Source organism: Panthera pardus, unplaced genomic scaffold, assembly GCF_024362965.1.
Source record: "Panthera pardus isolate Hobbes unplaced genomic scaffold, ASM2436296v1 HiC_scaffold_27, whole genome shotgun sequence".
Taxonomy (NCBI): Eukaryota; Metazoa; Chordata; class Mammalia; order Carnivora; family Felidae; genus Panthera; species Panthera pardus.
Genome location: NW_026526843.1, coordinates 3,175,484 through 3,201,972, shown reverse-complemented (window position 1 = coordinate 3,201,972; position 26,489 = coordinate 3,175,484). Strand labels below are relative to the sequence as shown.

The 26,489-nt window shown below is 39.0% G+C and overlaps 1 protein-coding gene and 1 non-coding gene across 13 annotated transcripts in view; both read left to right on the top strand.

Annotated features, from left to right (window-relative positions):
• Positions 1-26,489, top strand: part of ENOX2 (ecto-NOX disulfide-thiol exchanger 2) — a 259,494-nt gene that overhangs the window by 195,462 nt on the left and 37,543 nt on the right. For 10 of the 12 annotated variants that reach the window (XM_019427003.2, XM_019427002.2, XM_019426996.2 and 7 more), the window contains 3 exons: positions 12,922-13,077; positions 20,200-20,406; positions 26,466-26,489. The exon at positions 26,466-26,489 is cut by the window's right edge and continues 210 nt beyond it. In XM_019427003.2, coding sequence (XP_019282548.1) covers positions 12,922-13,077; positions 20,200-20,406; positions 26,466-26,489 — 387 coding nt within the window. Of the gene's footprint in view, positions 1-9,090; positions 9,153-12,921; positions 13,078-20,199; positions 20,407-26,465 lie in introns of all 12 variants that reach the window. The other 2 variants (XM_019427001.2, XM_019426993.2) reach the window with 2 other exon arrangements.
• LOC128774053 (U6 spliceosomal RNA) lies at positions 7,638-7,744 on the top strand. Its single transcript, XR_008418518.1, has one exon. It is a non-coding gene; the product is annotated as a U6 spliceosomal RNA (small nuclear RNA).

Here is a 26,489-nt window from a genome sequence, read left to right as displayed (position 1 = left end):
CACTATGGACTAGGGATATAGCTGATACAGGATATGGGCATTAATATTTAAACAGGTTGTCGAAATAAAAGGCAACAGAATTTGGCAAGGAATTATAAAGTTTATCTAATTTTATAGATTTAGAGGAGACAAACGTGGAGTGGAAATGAGAATTGACTTAGACACCTCAAAAATCTTAGATTCCTAAACTGGGGAAGAAGAGATGGTAGGGAACATTCCAAAGTGGTTCACATTGAATAACTGTTCATATTTTTTTAAACAAAGTAACCAGTAAGAGAATGGGCATGTTGTACTTACTCCATCTCCACTAAAGATAAAATCAGAAGAAAAATGCCACAGCCTCTGAAGGGTTTGGTTTAAACACAAAAAAAGCTTCTATACTGTCAGAACTATTAACCGTTAAAATGGATTTGTGAAGACATTAGGGAATTGCCATCTATGGAAGCCTGGAGTGCTTTTAAAATAGCCTAAATATTAATCTTCCCAGGTTCATCTAATTGTGATCCTACTTTTAAAAGAATGGCAGGACCAGGCCCATCAAGTACCTTGCTATTCAAAGTATAATCTGCATAACCTGGGAGCTATTAAGAATTGCCAAATCTTAGGCACTAGCCCAGAGCTACTGAATCAGAAGCTGCATTTTAACGTGATCCCCAGGTTATTCACAAACACAGTAGAGAAACGGATCTAGAGTAATGCCACTTTGTTGTGCCATTTGTCTATATAGTTAGTGACCTCCACCCCTCCCCCCCAAAATAATTTCACAGTTCCAATTCAGATTTTGAATCCTTATAAGGTATAATGGGGGCATGCAAGTGTAGGCAACAATACTTTATAATCTTAATAATTAAGAAATGTGATTACATAGAAAACTAGGAAACAAGCTTAAAAGCAGCCAAATATAAAGGAAAAATATGTAAATGAGAAATGGGTGGAGAATGAAGGCGCTTGGATTATGTATGTGGCAGAGACAATGAACTGTCCCACCAAACTATAATTTATGCCTTGACTATAGTTGACTAGACTGCATCCTACTCCATTAGACCAACCATGATTGAAATGAGCAACCAGGGATCCTTTTAGGGTGAATGATCGGACCATAGATCTCCTTGGGTTTTGAATGACTAGTGGGGCCAATCTGGAATCAGCAGGTGTTATGACAGGAGCCACTATTGCATCATGGTTAAACATTCAGACTCTGGAGTCAATCTGCCTGACTTCCAAACCTGTTTCTTTCACTACTTTATTTTGAGTAAATATCTTCTATGAAACTCTGTTTCCTCATTCATAAAATCAGACTAATAATACTTAACCCCTTAGGATTTTTGTGACAATTAAATTGTCACAAATGCACAATGCCTGCCTTAGCACAGTGCCTGGCACATAGTGCTCAAACGTGTTAGCTATTAAAATATTTTTAAAATCATTATTAATATACTTTTTATACATATTTCTAAAGGATGTAATGGGTCTTTTAAATTTAGTTCTTCCTCATTATTTCATTGTAATAGCACTTAAACTAAAATATTATGTATTATTTTATAGCTCCATTTGGAGTGGTCCTGAGTCACAATCTCTTACAGTCTAGAGAAGCTAAATAATCTGATTTGCCTTAAACATTACCAGTTCATGGAAATCTGATCTGTATGGGTATATGTCTCAGGGAAAAATCTTGAGGCCAGATCTGCACTGATGCAATATGTTAGTTATATTGGATTATTTGTAAATTACAATGTCTAAACATAAATCTATGTTCACATGGTAATCTTCAGCATTTAGTCACCCATCTGCAATGTGGAGCAAGAAAGGCTTAGCATTGAGAGTAAAAAAATCATCCAAGGCATCACTATAGGCCCAAAGCTTATTGCTGGGGTCAATAACAGGCCTAAAAATTTGGGTAGTTTTCTTCACAGGAGCTCAAAGGGCTATTCCTGGAGAGAGTATCTTGTTTACTATGTAACAACATAGGCCTCAAAGACAGACTGTTTGGGTTTGGATCATTGCTCTGCTACTTGCTAGCTATGTGACCTCACACAAGTTACTTGACCTATCTGTACCTCAGTTCCCTCATCTGTAAAATGAGGATAACTCTAGTATCTACCTCATAGGATTGCTGTGAAGATTAAATAATATGCTTAGCCCAATGTTTGGCATGTAATAAGCACTCAGTAAAAGTTAACTGCCATCATTATTATTACTATAAGTAGTGCTATATGCTCTTTAAGATAAAGGAAATACTAACATCCTTCCTTCAAATGGCTGCTAAGCTACCACTTAAATTGAAAGTATTTGAGTTCAATGCCGCCACCATCAGCTCTAATGAGTGTTCCTCACATCCACCTCCAGCCAGACATTTGAAACCTTACAAGTGATTTTCATTTCTACTTCTAGCCCTCTTTGCCTGCATCTTATTTTCTTAAGCACTATGAAGAAATAGATTCTCAGGGTCCCCTTCAACTTCGTGTTTCAGTAATTTTTTAGCTATGCTTTAGGGAAAGTTACTTGACTTTGGAAACCAGATCTTAGAAATACTGATATTTAGTTTAGTAGTGCTCTTTTTGTCTTAAAAGTACCTTGAGCAATAGTGTTGGGCTGAGACATACGAAGCTATCTGTAAAATTACTTGAGTTTCGTGTCAACTAATTTTTCCCTTCTGTGTATTATTTTAGGAAGGCAGTTTAACCATTGAGATTAGAACACAGGTTCAGGATCCCGACTGCCTAGGTTCAAATAAATCCCTGCTCTACCATTTAAGTAGCTATGTAAACATTGGCAAGTTACTTAACCTCTCTAGGCCTCAGTTTCCTCATCTGTAAAACACAGATAATAATAGCATCTATGACATGGGGTTGTTGTGAAGATTAATGAGTTAATACATTAAAGTCTTAGAATGATTCCTGCTTCACAGTAGTCTCTCAATGAACTTAACTCTTATTACTGTTTTGAGTTCACATCTGACATATCCTCACAAAAAGTTGAATTATGGCTCATTTGTATTCTTAGCAACAGTGAAGGGTAATGAATGCAGAAGCAAAATTTTCCCTGGGAGAAGTGCTGGACAATAGCAGGTGAAGGGAACAGTACCTGCTAGTGCTGATGACTGCTCCTTGTAAATCTCATGGTGTATCCACAGAAATGGAAGGTTGACACCACAATCCAATGCTGCCTACCCTTCTTCTTGCCTAGATTTTGGGAACAGAATGCCTGTTATTTTTATTATGTAACATTTTAACTGAATGGGCTAAAACATCCCCCAATCCTGTATCCTCCCTGCCTCAAGATTCCTTGAAATGTAAATGGCAGCCAATGAGCCACATGGAACTGTTCCCTGAGATCACTCACTGATGGCTCAGTAATTCAGCTACTTTTCTGCCCCTTATGAGGTTTCCTACTGAGCTTTTTGTCCAGTCTGAACTGTTCCTACTGAACTTTTTTTTTGTCCAGTCTCATCTGGTCTGTGACAATAGAAAAGGCTTTTGGCATTGATGAAAAACAAATGATACATAAGCTGCCTTGATTTCCCCTAGAGAACTCAAATCCATACTGTCATGGAAGCTGAGTCTCTTGACACATACTTGTCATCAGGGTAGTGTCATTATATTCATTGAGTGGGGAGCAGAGAGGCCATCTCTGGGGTTTGGTTTGGAGCTCCCTTTCATCTAACATGGTGTTTTGTACAGCTGCTATTCAATAAAGTTAATCCACAATGATGGCAAATTAGGAGGTCTCCTCTGTCTGGCAGCTGTCTTTCCTGCTAGAGTATTTGCTTTTCCAAGCTGGTCAAATACGACTAATGTTAGTTTTCAAAGAGAGGGACCAAGAAGGGTCAGACCTTCTGTTTAAGGAGCATTGTTCTGCCCATGATACCAGATGAATCCAAAGATGGATCAATTTAGGGGTACTCATTGAATAGCTCCTTTATTTTACTTTATTTTCCCCTCAATTAAAATATTCTTAGCATCCAAATATAGACCCTGTGAAGTCCCAAAGGAGAAGAGTCTCTCATTATGGTGTCTCCACTTTATTGACTATACTACCTCCATAATAGGAGATGTTGGAAAATAGTCTCTTATGGACTTTATTTTGTCATTTTTAAGAAGGCAGTTCTCACCGGACCCAGGGGGCCAATTCTGATGGGAGCAGAAAGAATGAGGATGTGTGACACATGATAGGGCCACTGCTCTACAAGCTCCTCAAGGAGAGACAAACGTGTTTCTATTATTTTTAATATCTCCCACAAATAGAATATGGCTTCAGTGGCAGATAAGTTTGAAATCCTGGGAAAAGAGAGCACTGTTCATCAGCATGGTGGACACTTTACTGAAAACCAATGATATGTAAAACACGATACCAAATAGAATTAATGCCTCCATAAAAGAAGCTTGAAGCCTACCCAGTGACGGTACTCTCAAAACTCCCCATGGAAACTATTACAAAGAATGGCCAAATGAGATCGTTTGTTCATTCATTCATACAAGAAATATTTACTGAGGCCTGCTGTACACAGAGTACTGTGAGAAACCCTGGGGATAAAGCAATGAACAAAAAAGACAAGATTCTTCCCCTCTTACTGGGTTCAGTACTTTGAGAACCTCCATATTTTCTCCCTAATACATCTCACATATGAGATGCCTCTTGAATGATAACATATCAGAGGCTTCCTACCCATTTTGTTCCTTTGTGCTTTTATTCATCCATCCATTCATTAAAAGCATATTGAGCTAGGGTTAGGGTCACGGGGTATCCAAAATGGGTATGGTTCAATCCTTGCCTTCAAGCTCAGAGTCCACTAGCAGAGGCAAAGTCAATATCACTACACTACAATGTAGCAAATGTCTCAGTAGAAACATATAGAAAAGTACTATTTTAGCTAGGGTGGGATGAGAAGGAGTGCTAGGTAGATGGTAGTGGTCTGGGAAGGTTCACAGAAGTGGTAATATTTTAGCTCAGTATGCAGAGATATATGAGAATATATCAGGTGAAAAAAAGGGCTAAGAATGATCCAGGAAGAGAAATGATGCATCAATTACTGGAATGTATACTAGAGTATACGGCATGGGGACAATGGCTAAATATTGAGTAGAATTACATCATCCCATTCCACAAAGTTTGAGGCAGCATATGAGAAAGGTTATAATAAAAGAGAAAAATTACAAGCAAAATAAACCAGCTTCTAGGAAAATATAAATGAAGCTCAAAGGTGAAGACCAGGGGGCACCTGGGTGGTTCAGTCAGTTAAGCCTCTGACTCTTGACCTCAACTGAGGTCATGATCTCTAGTTGGGCTCTGTGCTATCAGCACAGAGCCTACGTAGGATTCTCTCTCTCCTCTCTCTCTGCCCCTCTTCCACTCCCTCTCTCTCTCTCTCCCCCTCTCTCCCTGTTTCTCAAAATAAATAAATATACATTTTTAAGTGAAGATCAGGTAGGGAGGTTAATTAGAATTCAGATGTGTAGGTCATAGGATCCTACCCAATTTCTAAAGTTGAGCTGTACCCGTGACCAGATAGCCAAAAGAAAAAGGGAAACATGATCAGTTATGTAATTTGCATTTTCCATGAAGAAAAAATATACCAAACCTCAGAGAAGTCAAACTTTTCATGGCCCTTCACAATTTTGTGTGTGTATTTGACATTTTAGCTCTGAAAGAATTTTTTCATAGGGAGCTTCTTATAGGGATGTACACTAAGTGAGGTAGTTGAGTAATTTCTGAAGCCCAAGCACAGTTGTGTAGCCCAGGACTAGTCAATATTATTTTCCCTAATTTGCTGCAAAATATAAAAACTAAAAATATAGTGATTTTTATATGAAACTAAATTTGCTTAGTTGAAATGACTGTTCTTTATTCTGAGATTATAGACTTTCTACATTGTCTGGTTTAAAATATTCTGTCTTTTATGAACTGTGTGCATGGTATATTGGCTAGTTTCTGTTATTTTTTCCCACGTCTTGTTTTGGCAAATTAAGAGGAAGATAATATACATACATATGTAATTATTTTTATTCCTCTCTAAACTCTAGAAATCTTGGAACCACAGATGTAGAGTGAAATGTCCTCAGTAATGCCCCTCCAAAGGTGTTCACAGCCTCCCATGATGAAAGTCAAGGTCATGATCCTTAATCTGTCAAATGTTCTAACAAAGGAAGAACACAGTATAAATAAATGGGAAGGAATAGGGGGAAGCTGGGCTAGAAAGGTAGATATTTGCAAAAATTTATACTAAAGAAATAAAGCTTCATTTGTATAAATTTGAAATCAAAGTTGAGATTTACTGGGAGAGTCTTTGTGAACTCTAATTATGCCATATAATCTACCCAAGCTTAGTTTGCTACCTTATTTGCCATTGTACACAAACCAAGCCCTGCCTCAACTTTCCAGCTGGCCTGAAGTAAGGGTTTAGATGATGTTTTGGAGAAGCAGGCAGATGTTAGTAGAATTTGAGAGTCATTATGCAAAAATTTGGAAACTAGTGCTCTATTTCCAAGAGGGCTACTGATAACTCCAGGATCATCTGTTAGCATAGCCAGGCTGTCCTTAGAAATATATGTTCTCTCTTAAGATTGACTGCTTGAAAAGTCTTTGTGAGAATTTGCATGGCAAAGAGGCAGTCAGAACTGTAGTGGGTTAAAATTTCATAATACCCAGGCAAAATTCTTATTTTCCAATGAATTTTATAGGAACTCTAAACAAATAGCAATAATGTCCCAGAAATGTATACCTGAGTTGGAATCAATTTTCTGTAAAATACCTTAATTATATTTAGATCTCATTTGGAACACTTATTTTAGACTAATCTATGGTTGCATTTCAGTGGTTTTATTGTGAGTGCCAACTACCTCCTGGTGCTCAAAGAGTCTCTGGAACACCTAACAAAATGGAAATGCCTTTATGGGCCTGGAGGGGCTCTTGGATGGCAAGAAGTCACTAAGTGCAGGCAGAGCCTTTCTGACGATATGAAGGGGCTTCCAGCTAGCCAGAACCAGGTCCAGTGCTAAAAAGGCAAGACCAACAGTAAATGTGCCACCTCCTACCTTCGCCCACTTCCAGTTCATACACTGCCACAATTTTAACTTCATCTGTGAGTCAAAGTTGAGACAATGGATTTTAAAGAGGCCTCTAAATTAACTATTAGTGTGGCAATATGTGTATCAAACACCTGAACAGGAAGTTCTAAGTGTAGAGATAAGCAACCAGATGGTAGCCTTTTGGAGAGAAACATTTGAAGGCCTGCTACAGGTTGGGTAGGTAGAGATAGAGCTTAATCTGACAGGGAATATCTCTTTTTTCCAGTGGACCCATGGACTTTGTGGGAAGCAATATAGATGAATGATTGAGAATGTGGTTAGTAAAAGCCACCTACTGTATGGCCATACAGTGTTAATTCTGTGAGCTTCAATTTCCTCATCTGTAAAATAGGGAGTAGTATATGGTCCATTCCTTAGGATTGCGAAAATTAAATGAGATGATATGTATAAAACCTGAAAAGCCATACACACTCAATTAATGGTTAATAGTATTATGGACACCATCCCTGTCCCCCGCTACAAAAGTGGAGTTTCCATTTTATCGGAAGAAAACCAGTGTGATCCATCCTGCCAGAAAATATCAAGAATTGAACCATAAAATTGGTGAGTGTGGTGCTCGCTTTGGCAGCACATATACTAAAATTGGAACGATACAGAGAAGATTACCATGGCCCCTGCGCAAGGATGACACGCAAATTCGTGAAGCGTTCCATATTTAAAAAAAAAAAAAAAAAATTGGTGAGTGTGGCAACTTTGTCAGGCATCAAAAATGGGCAACCTCTAAGGTTTCTAGTGCTTTGTAGACATCTGTAGTCTTAGTCCATCTAGTAGAGTATCAGTCACCTGGCATTGTTTCAATGGGCCGTGTAGTACAATGACCACAAGTGCTCAAGATGGTGGCTCTGGGACCTTGCAGGATCCCACAGCACCATTGCAATAATCTGAGAAAAAATCATGGTCAGTCTAGTTTGGGTACTTAGTGTACTTTCTATTCCCATTCTTTGGAAATAGACAACTCTATTAACTAACTAATCACACCCCAGTCCCTAGGCATGCTGCATATTCTGTCTATTGCTGTATGACAAACTACTTTATAACTTAGTAGCTTAAAAAGCAATCATTTTATTCTATTTTAAGATTTTCTGGGTGAAGAATTTGGGCAGGACTCTTATGAGCAATTCTTCTATGCCATATGGTATCAACTGGGATGCCTCAGCTGTGGTAGTCTAGTCTGGAGATTCCAAGACAACTTTATTCATATGCATGGCATTTTGGCAGGGACAGCTTAAAACACTGGGCTCAGCTGGATCTCTCTCCTTCCATTTACTCTAAGGCCCTCTCTACATGTCTCTCTACCACAGTAGTCCGACACGTTACATGGTGTCTTGAAAGTCCCATAGCATGCAATCCCAGAAACAAGAGGTGGGAATGGTGTCTCTCTCAAGGCCTGAGCCTGAAAACAGGCACAACTTCTCTTATGTCAAAGAAGTGTGGAACCCATCCAGATTCAAATGGGGGTGGGGGACATAGATTTTACCTCTTGGTGAGAGGGGTGTCAAAGAATTTGTGTCCCCCTTTAATCTGTCACACTGGGAAAAAATAACTGTATGGAAGTACTTAGTTGTTCATTTGCCATGTTTTTCATCATACCAGTTTCACCTTATACCTATAATTAATACCTATAATTAAGTCATTAAAACAATTGCCACACTGCATTGAGAGGCAGTGTAGTGGTTAAGAGTATTAATAGTTAGACCAACCTGGATTTGAATCCTAGTTCTGCTCTTACTGGCTGTATAATCTTGGGCAAGTAACTCAACACTCTGAGGCCTAATTTCTTTATAAAATGAAGGACAATAATAGTAGCTAGGTCACAGTCTTCTTGGAATGTGATTATATAAAATGCTTAACACAGTGCCTAGCACATTGTAAGCATCCAGTAAACAATTTGGCTGTTTATAATAATTGGTGACACATAAGTGTAACTGCTTGGATGTTTCCAAACTAGACTATGAGGCCGAGGATTTTGTCTTACTCGTTCCTTAAATCCCAACTCCTGGCACAGGGCCTGGCATCAGACTTTTGAATGGATGGACATATGGATGACTGGATGGCAGCGCAGAAATGGTATGTGCCTGCAATGTAACCCCCTGGCTCAAATGTATAAAGAGAATGGAAGATAATTGTACTGCCAGGTAACTACTCTAGGTAGAATGAACACAAGTTGCTAGGGGGCAGGAAAGCTTAAGGCCACACTGAAATATTACTTGAAATCACATAGTAGAGTTGCAACTCAGAGGAGCAAGCTGGCCCAACTGACACACAGCACTTATGGCATTTCCAGTTAAGCTGGGACTTTGGGAAGTTCATGAATCAGAAGACGAATGCAAACCAACATTTATGACACTTCCAGGCATGGCAATACCAAGTCAGAAAGGCTGCAGGGAAAAGGTACTGGAAGGAGAGATATAAAAGCAAAACAGAACAGGGCATTTATTATAGGAAGGACTTTGGAGGAATACGTTGGCCTTTTCCATAGCCCTTGTATAAAATGATTTCAGATCTCCTTCAGAAGTTTGAATTCCTAACATAAATATTAATACTAAGTAATTATAGGTGTACTCCTCAAGCCAGGCTTGAAGGCTCAAAGAGGGAGATAATTTCTCTGGCGTCCTATTCCCAATGTGTTTTAAATTGTTGGACTTCTTTGATATTTCAGGTTCTGCAATACTTGTATAAGTCCCATGACTTCAAATGGTTATTTTCTTGGTTGGCATCAGAAATTTACATCGACTTGGGTGCTTAATGGTTGAAGATAAACAAAAGAAATAATCAATGTGTTAGGAGCCTTTGAAATGTCATGTGCAACCTGCCCTCTAGCAAGCCCTGCTAGGCAGTGTAGCCTATGGAGCTCTTGTCATATTGAACGCAAGAAAGAAAGGGAGTTTATCTACTCTTTGCTTTAGCCATATGTCATGAATACATCTGCTTTTAAATGAATTTCATAAAATATTAATGTAATCATACCAAACAGAGTGGTGAGTACCTCAGTCAGGAGTTATATTTATCTTGTGTATTTGTTTTTTGTTTGTCTCCATTTGTTAGTAGACAGTACATGGAGACGGGCATTTCTTTCTCAGCCGAAGTGGCAGGACTTGCTTAATGAACTGATGTTTCTGTAATCTGTGGTAAGGCAGAGTTGTGAGTGACAGAGCTGTATGAATAACAATGAGGAGGCAGGCAGAACAATAAAAGGAAGACAAACATTTCAGTTGGAGAGGAAAAATAGATGGAATTGTTTAGTTGGCACACAATCTAATCTGATCTTTTCCTACGGAAAATTAACAGTTTGTAAATGGGTGAGATAATGTTAACAATTTTTCCAAAATAATAAACACAAGAAATCAAATTTTCCAAAGACGTAAATGGTATTTTTAACCACAGTGCTCCTATTCTTCAGTGTGGGAACATAGGGCATCAGGGGCCTAAGTCCTCCAAGATGGAAAGGAAGACCTGGACCCCCTGCCCCCACCTGATAGAGCCTGACATATAAAAACCTATCAGGAATGCTTGTGGAATGTGGGAATGAATGCCCAAAACAGTGAATTTATTGTTGTGTGTATGCATGTTTTGAATGGAAGGAAGGAAACTTACCTATCAGGACTACCACTTATCATGCCATGGGTTTTCGTATCTGTTCTGTCCTTTCATCCTTTGAGCTAAATGTCATCATTTATCCCCACTTTTATCAAAAACAAAATGGTGGTACACAGATATTAAGAAACCTTCCACTACTATGTGGAGAAAAGTAGAGATATGAGGGCCACAAGGAGGAAGGCAGGGAGAGAGAGAGAGAGAGAGAGTGCATGAGAGAGAGTGCATGTGCTCACATGCATGTGTAAAAGTGCATGTTGGGTGAGATTGCACGTGAAGGCTAAAAGTAAATTTGTTTTCAGAAAAATAAATTTTCCTCTAATTTCTTGGAAATTTCTTGGAAGACATTTTTTTCTTCCCAAACATATCCGGGGTCTTGATATTTCAGCATGACAGGCATGTGGGAAGATGGCAAATGCTCTAGCTCTTGTGGACTGGCTGTGCACATGTGCTACCACCTGCCTATCTGCCCAGTCATGAGACTCACCCCTACTGGACCTATTGTACCTGAAGTTCCACTTCTATAGGGACCACACATTCTTCCCACCGTTTAGATCCATCCCCTTCAACATCTTGGAGAACCACCCAGGGAATTCTGAGCTCCTTGAGGATGTGCTTATAAGGATTGCCCCCTCATGTTTTTGTGGTGAGCAGAGTGAAGTTTTGGGGGTTCAGGTACACTACTGCTACTGCAACAGCCCCTACATTATCACAACTCCTTATGCAATACTTACTTTGCTTGCAGCCCGCTGTGCATTCTGTAGCAGAGGACAGGGCTGAGAGGTAGAGAATAAGGAAGTATAATGGATTTCCTTCTCTCAGAGAACTTTTATTTTGTTATAGAGACAAAATTTAAACAAAATCAGTACCACCCATAGACCCAAGCAAGTGGGAACTTTGCCCTAAGCCTGCATCTCAGGGGACCTCCTGCTTTGAAATGCCTGCCTTGATGTTTTCTAAGGCCCCCCACCCAGTGCTAAGGTAGGTAGTGTGATCAGGGTAGGTGCCCTGAGTCCAGAACAGGTCATATATAGGTTCTAATCTCAAGGAGCACCTTTCTTGCAATTTTTAAAATTCCTCTTCATTGTCTGGGACTGACCAGTGCCTGCAGTGTTGTCTAAGCAAAGAGTCCCAATCTCAGCCTGAACCTGTGTGGACCCCAGTCATCATTTCTCCTCTTTGGGGCATTCTCTAATCCTCTACTCTACATGTGGAGTCAACCATATTCTCCAAGAAGCTTCAGAACTCAGGCCTATGGAGTCCTACCAGACTCTGTTCCAGGAAGGTAGCCTGGCAAGTAAATCACTCCAGCTACCTGGTGTGGTATTTCTTTCATGGTATCACAGGAGATTGCGCCAGCGAAATAGTGTTGATGTTGATTTGGGGTGAATTGAATTGTTTATATAGATGAGCCCCACAGAAAAGTATTTGTTTGAGGGCCCCTACACATCCTAGAAGCATCCCTGAATAAAACAAAAGATGATGCAAAATAAAATAAAATTCGGTAGAAACAAGTGTAGAACAATTTTTCAACACAGAGTTGAGAATGAACCAGAATTATCTGGAAAAAGTTCTTCAGGGAAGGTGAGACTTAAGGCCAGCCTTAAGTATGGGGAGAATTGGGAGAGAGTCTAGTGATTCCAAGAAGGGAGAACAATGTGAACAAAAGCAAGGAGAATAGTTATTCATTGAATATTTTTGTGCTATACATTATGCTAAGCACATTGCATTCATCGTTTTGCTTATTCGTCACAATTCCCTATAAGGTAGGTGTTTGCAGATGATGAAATGGGGGTTCAAAAAATTCATCCTGCTAAGCAAACAATAGAAGTAGGTCCCAGGTCTGCCTGATCCCCAAAATTGTATGCTCTTAATACCATGCTATACTGCAAAAAGACAAGGGATAGTAGGGAGCCTTGTCTGTATGGAGCAGTGAATGTGTGTTGAGAACTAGTAAAGGCAAGATCAACAGAAAAGGCACATAGTATGAAAGGCCTTGGATGTCAAAAATGATATATAGAGACAAATAGACTGGTCAAGCAAAAACAAAGATCCCTATCCCAAAAGGAAAATGCACCAGTAGAATATAATATTTAAGACCTAATGCTAATACCATGTTTTCTTAAATATTTTGCCTTCGTCTTAGAAAGTCCCTTGGCTTGAAATGTATAAGGTAACATTCTGCCTCCACTTGGCCTTGCCTGGTGTCATTTATTGTTCTCTCTTTCCTCTCCTTTTTTAGACTTTGATCCTGCTCTTGGAATGATGACTGGAATTCCACCAATCACTCCAATGATGCCTGGCTTGGGAATAGTACCTCCTCCAATTCCACCAGATATGCCAGTAGTAAAAGAGATCATACACTGTAAAAGCTGCACACTTTTCCCTCCAAATCCAAGTAATATTCTGCTTTTTCTCCACACAAGTCATAATGTTTTGGTGTCTAGGAACACTTTCTTCTTTTTCAAAAAAAATACCCTAGGGCTTCATAGATGTATATACAGAAGCTTCACCTAGAAAACAGAAGACAGGAAAATTTTCTCTTATTAGGCAAGGTTGAATTTTATGCATAGAATAGAAGATTTCTGTGTGTTGGTTGCATTACAAATGATAAAACGTGTTTCTGATGCCATCTGGTAAGGAATTCAAGTGTGTTCGTACAGAGACACCTGACACAAATTGTTCAACACTGTCATTTGCAGACTCTCTTTTTCATAACTGGCCTACATGCTGATAATGGCAATAATAGTGTGTGTCCGAGCCTGCCCGAGGCACATGAGAATACATATTTGGTGCTAAGAATCCTCCATTGCTACTAGCTATTCACACATCACTCAAACTACTGCTATTCAACTGATGGGCTGCAATAGACAGTGGGGTGAGGTTTAACTTGCTACGAGGGTAAAGAGGAATACTGAGACTGAGTCGAACCACTTGCATCCATCTAGTCAATGAAATTCATGTGGAGATGATCTATGGATCTATCTTGGCAGTAATGAATAGGTTTCTCCTTAGACTCTTAAAAATATCTGCTAACATATGTTGGCCATATTTCACTTAAAATATAGCAGCAATAATTGACTCAAACATTTTTCTAGGTCTATTTGTGGTTTTATTTACTTTAAGTGATCAGACGTTATTTCTACACATGACCCAAGCCTCATTAAAGCTTTTTCCACAGTTCTAGTGGTGCTGGGTGACCTACTTAAGGGAGCTGCCACTACAGTGCTAAGATTAAAGCTGTTAAGGGACACATTCAAGGGTTCAGGCCATAGATCAAATGAACTTGCCTTATCACAATAAACATGAACTTTTGACATGTGACTTCAGACAACTATTTCATCTCCTACCTTACACAGGAATTAGTTAATCATGGAATCAGGCCCTGGCAGGGACCCAAATTCTTAGTATAGTCTATTCATAGCTAACAGGACTTTAGAATCAGTAAGGGTTCATTGACCAAATCATCTCATCTCTTTTTGCTAGTGAGAAATGTTCTCAGTGCCTTCTTCAGGTCTTTGAACTTGATTGTCAGCAGGGTACTTCCTTCTAGGCCAATAAGAAATCTAGGAGGCTGCATCTCAGAGGACTGAATTGGGAGAAGAGCTAGTATGTCACAAGAGAATTAGGGAATGCAGAATAAGATGGCCTAGTAGGCCTTATCTGCCAGCTCAAGTGGCCATTCCTGGATTTGTGTTTAGTGCCTAGGTGAATGAATGGCACTGTTGTACCCTGTCTCTTCCTCTTAGTGCCACTGTCCCTACAAATGGGCAATGGACTTTTTTCCCTTTCATCCAGTGTGTTGCTTTTGGATTAGGGAAAGCTATGCGTCACTAATTCTACATTTTTCACTTCAAAAGCCACGAATTTAGGCATGTCCAGTGTTAAAACCTCCTGTTTATGTAAAGGTACAATCCTGCTGGTTTAATCATTCATTTATCACATAATCAGCTTGCCCTAGGCTTTCATTGTCTCAATCAAGTCTAACGTAACAGGATGGCTCATACCTTGTAATGTCTAGGTTGGGTACGAGAGATGACTTTACAGGATATTCAGTCTCTGAATTGCCAAAGAATAACAGATACATTGTGTATAACACATAGACCACATTATTGAGTGGTCTTTAAAGGAATGTAGACATACACAGCTTAAAGAGGCTCTAACTTTTGATTGTCTCTAGGAAAAGAAACAGATAAACATCCCTCAAATACATTTATCTTTCCCACGTACAGTCATGCCTTCTTGAGTCTGAGCTGGAAGAGCCAGAGCGAGAGGGAAGCATTTTACCTTTGGCTCAATACTTTTTTTCTTCATCTGTGTTAAGAATACTGACAGAGCAATTAGTACCAATAAAGTTGTGGCTTCAGGGAAGGAACCTGGCTTTGGAATTGAATTAAAAACTAACACTCCTGACACAGCTTAAAGTGAACTGGTGTTCTGTTTCCTGTTTAGAACTTGGATTTTGTCAAAAAGGGGCTCAGGTTAATTGTGTGGGGAAAGCACAATGGCTAATGGAGAAGACTCCCTCTGTTCGGTGCTGAAAGCATGGCAAATGCCGTTTTTGTTCACAGCCCCACACTGTGAAAGTGTGATGGGAAGAGCAGGGATTTGGTACGACTAAGTCACTTACCTTCTCCAGAGCCTACCAACCTTGTCCGATAAGGCCTTGATTATAAACCCCGGTATTTATGCCTACCTCTGGTATATTCTGCTTCTGTCTCTGGTATATTCTCTTGCACTCAGTGGCCTGTCAACAGTAAGGACCTGTGATCTGGGGACTCTCACAGTCTCTTTATGCACCCATCCAATCTGCTTCTGTCTTGTTGCTTCATTAGACAGTATCTTTACCATCAATTCCTTCCCCCCTCTCCCACCTGACACTTCATCCAGGTGCTTGTCACATATACAGAACCCAGAAGCCCCAAGGTTCCCATTGCCTACAAGTGCCAAGTCCAACTCCTGACTTCAAAATTCACTGCTATGCTTCATGTGACTGTCTTCAATTCATTGTTTCTACTTGCCACGTACCCATCCTTTTAGTCAAGTGCAGCTGCTTCCCAGTATCACACTCCTCTCCAGCCCAACTGCAAGCCTACCTTCTCCTGGAACATTTCCACGTGGAAGATAGGGAAATTAAAACAACAGTTAATCATTCATTGCTCTAATGCATTTCCACCTAAATATTGGGTGCTAGGCCCAATGGGTAATTTTTAGCCCTTAAATTACTTTATGTCTCTGCTATTCTTAGTACTAGTAATCCCTTCATCCTTCTTGAAACATTAGGTGATTTGAAGGTGTAAGAATGACTAAGACCACTAGAGAGGTTATATAGATCAAGAAAGGATGACAAACAAGCTAAGTGCCCTGAGGAATTCCAACATTTGAAAATGTAAAAGAGAAAGAGGTGTTGGCATTTCTGTATACCCAGTAGCAGCAAAAGTCTTCTTTACTTGCTGTTTCCAGTTCTTTTCCAATTCTCTTTTAAATCTTCACTTATGCTCTTGCCCCACTCCTCTATCAAAATTTCCCTTGTTTAGGAACTCTAGTGACCAGGGGCACCTGGGTGGCTCAGTCAGTTAAGTGTCCGACTATTAGTTTCGGCTCAGGTCATGATCTCACAGTTGGTGAAATCGAGCCTGCGTCGTGCTCTGCACTGACAGCATAGAGCCTGCTTGGGAGCCTCTCTCTGCCCCTCCCCCACTCATGCTATCTCTGTCTCTCTCAAAATAAATAAACTTTAAGAAAAAAGAACACTAGTGACCTAAATCCAGTAGTTATTTCTCAGTTCTCTTCCTAATTGACCTAATAGCCATATGCAACACAGTTGATTACTCCTTAGTCATTGGTATACTTTCTTTACATGGCTTTCAGGACACCACACTATTGGTTTTCCTCCCACTTCAGCTGATAGAGCTTCTACATGAAGAGGTTGCATTTGGAATCTACTGTCAAGTTAATAGTAAATGAGGAATAAATGGTGGAATATCATCTGCTATCTGTGTACAGGAACATGGGAAAGCACCCAGGAGCCAGAAAAAGAGTGATTTTTTCATTTTACTGTATCAGAACAGACCAACCTCATTTTGTCTCCTAGGGCTGGGTTCTATTAAGAAAGTTAGAGAAAGTGGGTAAATTGAGAATTAATAAAAATTCACTAGTCTTCTGATTATCTCCAATCAGTTGGAATTACATTAAAATATATCTGACCCCTGCTGATTATCGAGGGGGCCTTCAGTCTTAGGCATCTAATAAAATCAACTCAAACACTTTGCAGTATGTAAATTCTGGCAAACCAGTTGAGTGATCTGTGATGCTCCTTTGAAAAGGAAGATGCAAGTGGTTTATAGGTTCTCCATGCTGTCCCCTGCCTCATTTCTCAAAGATCAGCAGTGACTTTGATCTTAATGCTGATTGCCCCAACAGAGCTCCCCAGAGTAGGTGCTTAGTTGTAATTAGAATTGCTAGAAGTTCCTCCTTTTCCATTACCAGAGATTAAAGGTTTTTTTTATACTCTCAGTTATCTTGAATCATTTTACATGAAGTTTTCTTCTTCTCTGTCCACAGTAGTGATTGGGTATTACAAGAGTTCAACACATTACCTGATTAATAGGTGGACTTTGAATTTGCTCTCCTATGGAGTTATCATTGCTGTGCCCAGATCACTGTATTTCAGTGGGATTAGTAAATCAGGCCCAGACAATAAAGTGCTTTGAGCTGTGAATTAAAGAATAAGTACTGTCTACTAAGGAAGATAGTACAGCCCATTGCCTTGTTTGGTGGCATACACCTAAATCTCAGTGAATGCTATCAAAGAGACTTTCTACATTTACCCAAGGAAAACAAATAAATCCCCAGCATTCTGGACGCTACTTAGTGGCTTTTATGCTTTTTTACTTAGCAGTTACCACAGAATAATCACAGCATCTAAATAGAGTGATGATTTCATCACAGAATTTTTGAATCCTACAAATGTAGTGAGAGGAAAGAGACTTGGTATTTTCTGTGTTATATGTAACTGCAGCAGTAACCAGATATTCCTTAGAGTCTCTCAGTGGACCAAAAGGTAGACCTAACTAAGCAAACTTAAATAATATAAAAAGGTGAACATTTACTTCACAAAAAGATTCTTTACCATCAAATTCCTTAAATAGTAAACTTCAGAAGGATTCTGTAACAGGATTTTAGTCTAAAGCCCTTGATTTGAAAACATGGCTCTAACTGTAGGGGTGCTCTTGAAAATTTTTTACCTATATAGTCAGTGGCTAGATTGTGTTCCATGGTCAAAACCATATGTGTCTTCACAGCTATAGATTCCTCTATTGAGAAGAGTGATTCCTTCCCAAACCAAGCCTTATCTGAAGATTTGGCTAAAACAAGGAACTGGGAGTTTAGAAGGCCAGGTCTTAAGCTGCCATTCCTCCCCAGTCTTGTAGTAGTGCTTTAGAAAGCCCCAGATTGGTAATCAGAAAATCTGGGTTCTATAACAGTATATAATAATAACACTACAATAATGACCAATTGGGAGCCTATCAAGTGCTAGGCATTGTAGCACTTGCAATATAGACAGTAGATTATCAACTATCCTACAAAAATCCTTGTAAGGTAGAGGACAATATCCCAATTTTAAAGATGAAAGAATGAGGTACCCAGAGGATATGTAATTTTCAAAAGGTCATACAGTTACTAAGTTAAGGTTTAAATCCAGGTTTACCTGCTCCAAGTTCATATTCCTTCTCTTTCTATCCAATTTGGCGACCTTGAATGAGTCACTCAACCTCACTCAGCTAAGGTTTTTCTTTGTAATATGAGAAGTCTAGACCAAGCCAGTGGTTTTCAATCCTAGCTACTATTAGAGTTGCCTGAGGAGCTTTAAAAAAAAAATAATGCACAGGCTATACCCCAGACTAATTAAATCATTCTTTGGAGTGAACACAGGAATTTTTCGTTTGGTTGACTCCCAAGTTGATTCTAATGTGCTGTTGGAGTTGAGAATCACTGGAACCGTGATGTTAGAATCCTTTCATTTCTTAAGAACTCAGAAGCGGAAGTCTTAAGAGATTCTGGACCTCATTTCCCTTTTTTTTGGCTAAAAACCACATTATTCCAGTGCCCATGACTAAGACATTTCAGATTCCTGCTCACTAGGTTATCTTCCTTTTCCCTTTAAATTTCTCCTATGGAACAAAAGACCAATACAGCGAGTTTTTGAAATTACAGAATTTTTTTTTATTAACAGAAACTTTATAAGTTCCCTGAATGCCTTTATCCCTTTTATTGACTAAATAGAGGGGAAGAGAGCATCATGAGAACCTGATTATTCTGAGCCACACTGATAAGACAGACAGTGGTAGCAAAGTGAGAAAGCTAGAGATGCGCATACCCAAGGAAGCTCCCAAATCATCTGCTTGCCAACTTGGATAAGTGTCAGGTGAAGACCTTGGCCTAATCTACAAGTGAGACTCATTTATTTTTGCATGGGAGCAGTAATCACTAGTTGAGCTCTCCAAATCTTGAGCTGGGAGAATTGTTGTGAAGAGCTGAATGGAAAGAATGGATTACACAAAATAAATCCTTGCAGATAACAAAACCAACACTAAAGAAACCCTTGACCATCATGCTTTGTTTTGTTGGGCTATGAACTGTAGAATTTTGTTTGGAAAATGCTTGGATACATATAAATAGCAACAAGGATCTAGCAGATCCAACAGGCTTTATGTGTAAGATGAGTGAGTAGAAAGCATATTTTTTTTCGCAGAGGGAGAATCATCTCATTACGTAGGTTTTTAATGACTCTCTATAGCCAAATTTATCTCACTTTAGTTAATGATTTCCCAGATGAGCTTACTTTCTCTGCTGTCTTTCATACTTCCCTCTAAATGCTGCACAATTGACTCTGGACCTCACCCCTCCAGCAAGGAATTTGAGGAAAGACTTGCTGGTATCAAAAGCAAAAAACCTAAAAAGGATGGTTTATAGTCTAGCTGACTTTGTCAGCCGAACCATTATGACACTCATAAATATTTTTGTAAATGTTTACCCCATCATTGTCAAATTAATTCTGAAACAATTATTTCAGTAACCATGAACAGAGGGAATTTAGTAACTATCAACTGAATTAAACAACCTTTTTCTCAGGAACCTTGGTTCTGAGAATTCCTGAAAGTAAGAATTTAAAGTGAGTGGGATGTCCCCCCACTAACTGTCTTCTTAGCAAAAACAACTGAAAATTGGGCATAGCTGAGTTGTCACAACACAAGAACAGAATTAAAGAACTCTGGATGGGACAGGCAGATGGGTCTGAGTTTTTATCATTTGGTGTCATGGTCACCAAACCATTGAAGAACATTATTTTCATGTGCTGTGGAGCAGAGATGAGCACCTTAGAAGCCACATGCTTCTGGCACTCTTAGGCAAAAGCCTGATGGGGACAGTAGGGCTATCTCTGGGATATGTTAGATTTCTAAAAAGGTCTGTCCCAAGCAAACATTTTAATTTCAAATGCTTTTGCAATTCTGCTTAGATCTTCCACCTCCTGCAACTCGAGAACGCCCACCAGGGTGCAAAACAGTATTTGTGGGTGGCCTGCCTGAAAATGGGACTGAGCAAATCATCGTGGAAGTGTTCGAACAGTGTGGAGAGATCATTGCTATTCGGAAGAGCAAAAAGAACTTTTGTCACATTCGCTTTGCTGAGGAGTACATGGTGGACAAAGCCCTCTATCTCTCTGGTAGGTGTTTAGTCATAAGCAGTGTGCCCACTGGGCACAACGCAGAGATTGGAGGTCAGTGCATTTGTGGCAGATAAAATTTGGGCTTAATGGTATCCCCTCTTGCCTTCAGAGATGGAAAATGAATGTTTTCACCCAACTTCTTCCTTTAAAGTTCTTTGATAGTTCTCAATTGTATCCGTTGTCCAAAACTCCTTACTTGTAACATCTGAAGGCCTTCATGATCTGTCTTACTTCTCAGTACCATCCATCTCCCAGTTCTTCCCTCACATACCATGTCCTAAGCACACTAAGCTAATTGTAGTTCTCACAATGTGCCATGGTGTCTTATGTCTTTTCCTCTGACTACAATTACCTTTTCCATCCCACCTCCCATGTATACATTCTCACACCCCAAAGTTCCAGCTCAAGCATAACCTCTTCTGGAAAGCTTTCTCTGACTTCTCTCCCCACTGTGCCCCAGGCTGTTCTGGGCAGCCCCTCCTCAGCGCTTCCTGCTAGCATGACACCTGTAACACCATGCTAGAACTGTCTCTTTCTGTATCTGTCTTCTTGACCAGAGTATGAACTCCTTAAGGGAAGGTACCATGTTTTATTTAACTTCAAATCCCCACTATCTAGCACATAATCTGGCACAAAAGCAAATGCTCAGAAATAGCTATGGAAGTCAGTTAGTTATCAAATATTTATTGACAGCTAGGCAGAATGCTAGGTTGCTAAGGATACAGCAAAGACCAAGATAGACAAACTTCCTGCCATCAGGGATATTACATTCTGGAGATGGTATAATATATATGTAAAAAATAATTAATATCAGGTACCAATAACTGCTATGAAGAAGATAAAAATAGCTAATGTGCCTAGCATTGTTAGGAAAGCAAGTCTTCCCTGTCATTTGAATTGAGATCTGAACAATATGAAGGGGATGGCCATGTGAACATCTGGGAGCTGAGCATTCCAAAATAAGAAAGAGCAAGTTAAAGGCCCTGAGATGAAATGGACTTGGCATGTTTAAGTGAAAGAGACAAGGTTAACATGACTGGAACATTGTAAATGAGAGAGAGGCAGTGAAGGGAAATGAAGTCTGAGAGGTAAGAAATACCAAACCGTGTTGACCCTTATAATCATCTATAGTAATTAGTTTATTATTCTGGATGCAATGCGAAGTCATTGGAGGATTTTAAGTAGTAGAGGGACATAATCTGATATACATTTTAGAAATATCCCTTCTGTTTAAAGGACAGACTGAAGGGCATGGGCAAACGTAGTTACTAGAAGATAAGTCAGCCAACTGTAGCATTAGTCTAACCTAGAAGTGACAGAGTACAGATAGTAAGAACTACTTTGCCTAAAGTCTCTTATTCATGGTAAAAGTTCAAATTTGGGGAGACTGAGGCAAGGCATTACAATTGGAATGATTTGTGTTAAATACTATAAAGTGAAGCCCTTTGCTTTTGGGGTGGTTTCAAGATAAAGTTTCATGGTTGATCCTTTGCTTATTTTGAATTGGTATTGTTCTCTATGAAGCAGTGGGCAAATAAGACTAAAGGCAGAAGACAGGGTAATCTGAAAGGGCATAGAACAATTAACAACTTCCTTGCCTAAGAGTAATTGTTTGGAGGAACTGGGTCCAAGTGCTAGACATTTTGGGGTGGCAGAATCTTCATTCGTATAACAGGCGCTTGTTGGACATCTCCTTTGTGTAAGCTATTGTGCTGAATGTTGTGCAGAGAAGAAAATGAGTAAAACCTAGTTTTTTCCCTTAATGAAGTTAGGGTTAGTAGGCAGTCATACACTTATTTGTTAAAGAAACATTCAGCACTAGGCATTTCTCAAGACACCAATAAAACATACTCAGTGCTAATAACAAGACTGAAAATAATGAGGGCTGAATTATGGACAAAGCGTTTGGGAAGTTCAGAGGAGAGAAGGGGATGGGGACAGAGAGAGAAAATGTCTAACTCTTGACCATGGGGGTATTGAGAAAGGTACCATTTGAACCAAGTCTTTGGCAAAGAGAAAGCATTTGCACGTGGACAATGGGGCAGAGATACAGCAAAAGCAAAGGTACAAAAGTGGTAAGTTTTAGTGAACATTCAAGGAAACAAAGAGTAGTAGTTTGTGTACTGACTAGGCATGAAAGGAGAAGAGAAAACATCAGCTGTTAGCACACTTTGAAATGTTTAACAGTTGGGTCTTTACACCTCGGGTAATAGGGAAATGTTGAAGGAAATTTTGAACAAGATAATTGTTTCTGAAGGATTAATCTGACATCTCTGTATAAAAATGGATTAGAGGGAAGGGAAAAAAAAAAAAAAGAGGTTAGAGTGGGAGAGAGCCAAAGCATAAGAGACTGTTAAAAACTGAGAACAAACTGAGGGTTGATGGGGGGTGGGAGGGAGGGCAGGGTGGGTGATGGGTATTGAGGAGGGAACCTTTTGGGATGAGCACTGGGTGTTGTATGGAAACCAATTTGACAGTAAATTTCATATATTAAAAAATAAAAAAAAAATAAAATAAAATGGATTAGAGGAAAACAGAAAAAAAGTTGAAGGGAGATCAGTTAGATGCCTGTTGCAACAGGCAGAGAAAAGGTAATGTGTGTTTGAAGAAGTAGCCTAGTAACATGGGAAAGGAGAGGAGCATGCAGATGTAAAATATTCTTTTTTATTAATTTTTAAAAATTTTAATTACAGTTAACATACAGTATTATATTAGTTTTAGATGTACAATATAATGATTCAACAATTCCATACATCACCCAGTTATCATCACAAGTGCCCTCCTTAATCCCCATCACCTATTTCACCCATCCCCCCACCCATCTCACCTCTGGTAAACATTAGTTTGTTCTCTATAGTAAAGAGTCTCTTTCTTGGTTTGTATCTCTTTTTTTCCCCTTTGCCCATTACTTTGTTTCTTAAATTCCACATATGAGTGAAATTATATGGTATTTGTCTTTTTCTAATTGACTTATTTTGCTTAGCATGATACTCTCTAGCCCCATCCATGTCATTGCAAATGGCAGTATTTCGTTCTTTTTTATGACTGAATAATATTCCATTGTGTATATATACTATCTCTTCTTTATCCATTCATCTACCAGTGGACACTTGGGCTGCTTCCATAATTTGGCTATTGAGATGTAGAATACTCTTGTTACATTTGCTAAGTGCTGTAAAATCTAAATACTAAAGATTTGACAGCACTTAGGAATGATAATAGAGCATTCCACTATAGACTATTTTAATAAAAACTTAAAGGTCTTAAAAAAACTCTGAACAGCTGTACATAAAAGATGGCATGCTGCTCAGGAGGTATCCAGCTAAACATCATTGAAATCTCTCGGCAACAACCACCTCCTGGAAGCATTCTCAAGGCTGCCAGAGGAAAGGGGATTGCAATCAATGATGTGAAAATAGCTAAATTTTGCCCTTTAAATTTTAACTTGCTCCCTGAAAGCTCATAAGTGCTAGAAATCTCCTGAATTGCTTGGCTGTTCTCCCACATTATAAAAGGAAGAGGTTAAAACAAACAAAAATCCTTTAGAAAAGGGGCTACATTTCTACATTCTGTAGAAATAACCACTTTTTTTCTATTGGAGTTTGAACATCTTTGGGAGCTGCCAGTGTGCACGGTGCACCAACCTCATAGCATCACGGTATCTGTCATGTGTTTACACCAAGCTTTTGTATCATCCTCTCATTTGATCCTATCCATGATCCTGGAAAAATAGCCATGGTAATCATTAATAACCAATTTTCTGATGGCTCAGATGATTAAATAAGATGACTGAGTGTGAAAGTGCATTGTCAGTTGTAAAGGGCCCTAGCAGAATGTGCTTATTTGGAATGCATTTATTCTTCTTTCGAAAAATAATGTGTAGCAGTTTGAATGTTAATGGGCATTATTCTTTATAACAGCTTTATTGAAGTATAATAATTGACATACAATGAATTTCACATATTTCAAAACTACAATTTGGTATTATTGACACAGACATACATCTGTGAAACCATCACAACAATCAAAATAACAGACATGTCCACTTCTCCCAAAAGCTTCCTTCATACCCCATTTGTGATCCCTTCTTCCTACCCCTCCCCTCTTCTCTCCCCAGGCAACTACCGGTCTATTGTCTGTCAGATTAGTGTGCATTTTCTAGAATTTCACATAAATGGAATCATATATTATGTAAACTGTTCCTTGGTATAGATTCAAATTTCCATTTGGTATCATTTTCCTGTGCTTGAATTTTCTTTAACATTTGTTATGGTGCAAGTCTGCTCCTGATGTATGTATCAACAATAATTTATTCCACCTTTCTTTTTGAAAGATATGTTGTCTGGATGTAGAACTCTAGGTGGACAGTTTTTTTTTCCTTATGTTACTTCATTTTTTTCTTGCTTGTATTGTTCTCAATAAGAAATATGATGTTATCTTTTTGTTTCTCTGCACATAATGTGTCATGTCTATGGCAGCTTTTAAGATATTCTCTTTATTATTGATGTTGAGAAATTTGATTATTATGTGCCTGGTATAATATCCTTCATGTTTCTTGTGCATGAGTTTCATTGAAATTCTTAGACCTCTGAGTTTTCATTAAATTTGGAAAGTTTTCTACCCTTATTTCTTCAAATATTTTTTTTCTATTCCCTCACCTCTCTCCAGTCAAGGTCCCAGTTGGGCTGTATTAGGCCCCTTGAAGATGTCCCAAGCTTACTACTACTCTGTTCATTTTCTTACCGTCCTTTTTCTCTGTATTTCATGTCGAATAGCTTATATTGCTGTGTCTTCAAGTTCATTAATCTTTTCTTCTGCAGTGTCTGATTTGCCATTGCTTCTATTCAGTGAATTTTTTTCAACTCAGACATTGTACTTTAAATCTCTAGAAATTTGACTTTTTTGTCTTTTGTGTTTCTAATTAATATGGTTAAACTTTAACTTCTTCAGCATATGAAATCCAATTATAATAGTTATTTTTGTATCCTTGTATATTAATTATATTATGTGTATCACCTCTGGGTCTGTTTTGATTGGATGAGTTTTTAAATGTTTCTTATGATTTTCCTCATTTTTTGAATATTGGATAATTTTTTATTGGATACCAAACATTGTGAATTTTACCATGCTGGGTGCCAGATATTTTTCATTCCTGTAAATATTCTTGAACTTTGTTCTGGGATGCAATTAAGTAACTTGGAAAATCTTTTATCCTTTTAGGTCTTGTTTTTTTAAGTTTTGTTCAGCAACACCAAAGCAGGATTTAGTCTAGGGCTCATTTTTCTCCACTAACTAAGGCAAACCCCTTCTGACTACTCTACTCAATAATCTATGAATTATTCATTTTTTTCTGCTCTGGCTGGTGGAGAGAGGAACTTTTCCCAGCCCCGTGTAAGCTCCAGGGATTGTTACCTCTAATACACGGGTAGTTTACACACACACACACACACACACACACACACACACACACACACACACATCAGTATGCAGCTAAAGAATAGTGGAGGACCCTCTGCAGATCTCTGAAGTTGTTTCTCTGTATAGCTTTCTTCTTTCTAGTACTCTGCCATACAAACTCTGTCTTCCATAGTCTCCCTGGATTCCTAGTTCAATTTCCTCAACTCAAGGAGATCACCATACTTTGACTGAGTTCCCCTCCCTGTGCTGAGAATTCCAAGTAGGCCCCATGCTACAAACTCAGAGCCTGATGCAAGGCTTGAACCCATGAACCACGAGATCATGACCTGTAAGGCTCATTCATAATACCATTACCCATTGACCCTCCCTCTTTCCTCTGAGGTAAGGTGGCAGATGGAGGAATAGAACCCCTATGAGCAAGATTGACCCAACCCATAGAATAATAAACTGTTATCAGAAACGAAACTACAATCCAAGTCTTTTGATGGTTCACCTTGCTAATTAGTAGTGGGAAGAGAATTATGTGGTCACTTGAAACTGCTGCATCTATATCTGAAACACTGAACTTGGAAAAGTACTTACTGTTGCTCACCCACTGAGCTGCTCTTGTACCCCTCTCCCTCTCTCTGTGCATTTAGGTTACCGCATTCGCCTGGGATCTA